The sequence below is a fragment of the Tetrahymena thermophila genome (genome assembly GCF_000189635.1).
Source record: "Tetrahymena thermophila SB210 genomic scaffold scf_8255771, whole genome shotgun sequence".
In the NCBI taxonomy this organism is placed as follows: Eukaryota; Ciliophora; class Oligohymenophorea; order Hymenostomatida; family Tetrahymenidae; genus Tetrahymena; species Tetrahymena thermophila.
In genome coordinates this window covers 1-1258 of record NW_002477064.1, presented here as the reverse complement: position 1 = coordinate 1258, position 1258 = coordinate 1, and the positions used below count along the sequence as shown (strand labels likewise).

The window sequence follows — 1258 nt, the reverse complement described above, 5'->3', positions numbered from 1 at the left end:
ATGCTTGGCTTAGCATGGATAACTCTCCAGGAGAGTGGGCTGTTGTTTATACCTGGATAAGTGAAATCAAATTGTGTTCCCTAAAATCTGGCACTAAGAATGAAAATAAATATTCAAAGCAGTATGAATTTATTCCTTAAAACGCTCTCTAATGCAGCTAAAGCATAGAAAATCTTTAAAAATTTATTTAAAATCCAATTGTGATTGGCTCTTAAGCTTTCATAATAGCTTATTAGTGCAGAGCAAATACTTCTGAAATTCTACTTTCCACTGAATATCCAGATGTTAGTTTTTTAGATAGAAGCAAAATGGATACTATCAGGCCATACGGAATTATTATAAAATAAATATATTGAAGTATACTTGATTGCATTATAATTATTTTATCTAATAATTATTTCATTTTATCAATAATAATTAATTAAAAAAGCGTTATATTTTATTTAGTAATTAATTCCTTCATTTTTTATTTTTTAAAACAATAAAGCAATTTTCTATTTTAAAAATTCTTTATCTTAAGTTTAAATTAATAAATGATAGAGTATATATATATTTTACCTATTATGATAAATAATTATAAATTTATATTAGAATTATAAATAGTAATACTAATAATAAGAATTATTATAATAGTAATTAATTATTCTTTATTTCAATTTTAAATACATACTGCATGCATCCAAAAAAATTAATAAAAATTATAAAAACTCTGCTTGAAATATAGCAAATAAAAAAATGGCTGAGTTTTTAAAAAATGTCAGATTTAAGTAAATAATTTTTTAAGACTTCACAGTAGAAATTTTTAGAAAAATGCTAAATCAACTCAGTTTCATAATTGTTAAAAATCCTAATAAACGATAACTTTCTGAGATCATTTAGATGTCTTTTAAAAATTATAAAGAATTTTTTTATAATAGAAAACAAATTAGTAATTTCAAATAATATTAGATTTTGAATATAAATAGAGAAATATAATAAAAATAAGATGGAATTAAATTTATTTAATCGAATTAATAAGAAAATATTTTACTGATTGATTAATGAAATTTATATTAGATTCTTTAATTAATTAATGCTTGAAATCCTAACAAAAAGACTATTATGTCCTATTTAAAAGTAAATAGTAAAAAGAATGACTTTGCTTTATAATAAATATCTGATTTACTTAAATTTTACTTATTAAAATAGAGGTTTTACAATTTTATTATTATTTATAAAAAACAAACAAGCAAAAGTATAAAGCGGGCTAGATTTAAGA

The 1258-nt window shown here is 20.4% G+C and overlaps 1 protein-coding gene across 1 annotated transcript; it reads left to right on the top strand. All coding sequences in view use genetic code 6, as the record gives it.

Moving 5' to 3' along the window:
• Positions 1-14: 14 nt before the first annotated feature.
• Positions 15-356, top strand: TTHERM_02255850 (hypothetical protein; the record flags this gene model as incomplete). Its single annotated transcript, XM_001028613.1, has 1 exon — positions 15-356. The coding sequence occupies one exon, from the start codon at positions 15-17 to the stop codon at positions 354-356; it is 342 nt and encodes a 113-aa protein (XP_001028613.1).
• Between the last annotated feature and the right edge of the window lie 902 nt (positions 357-1258).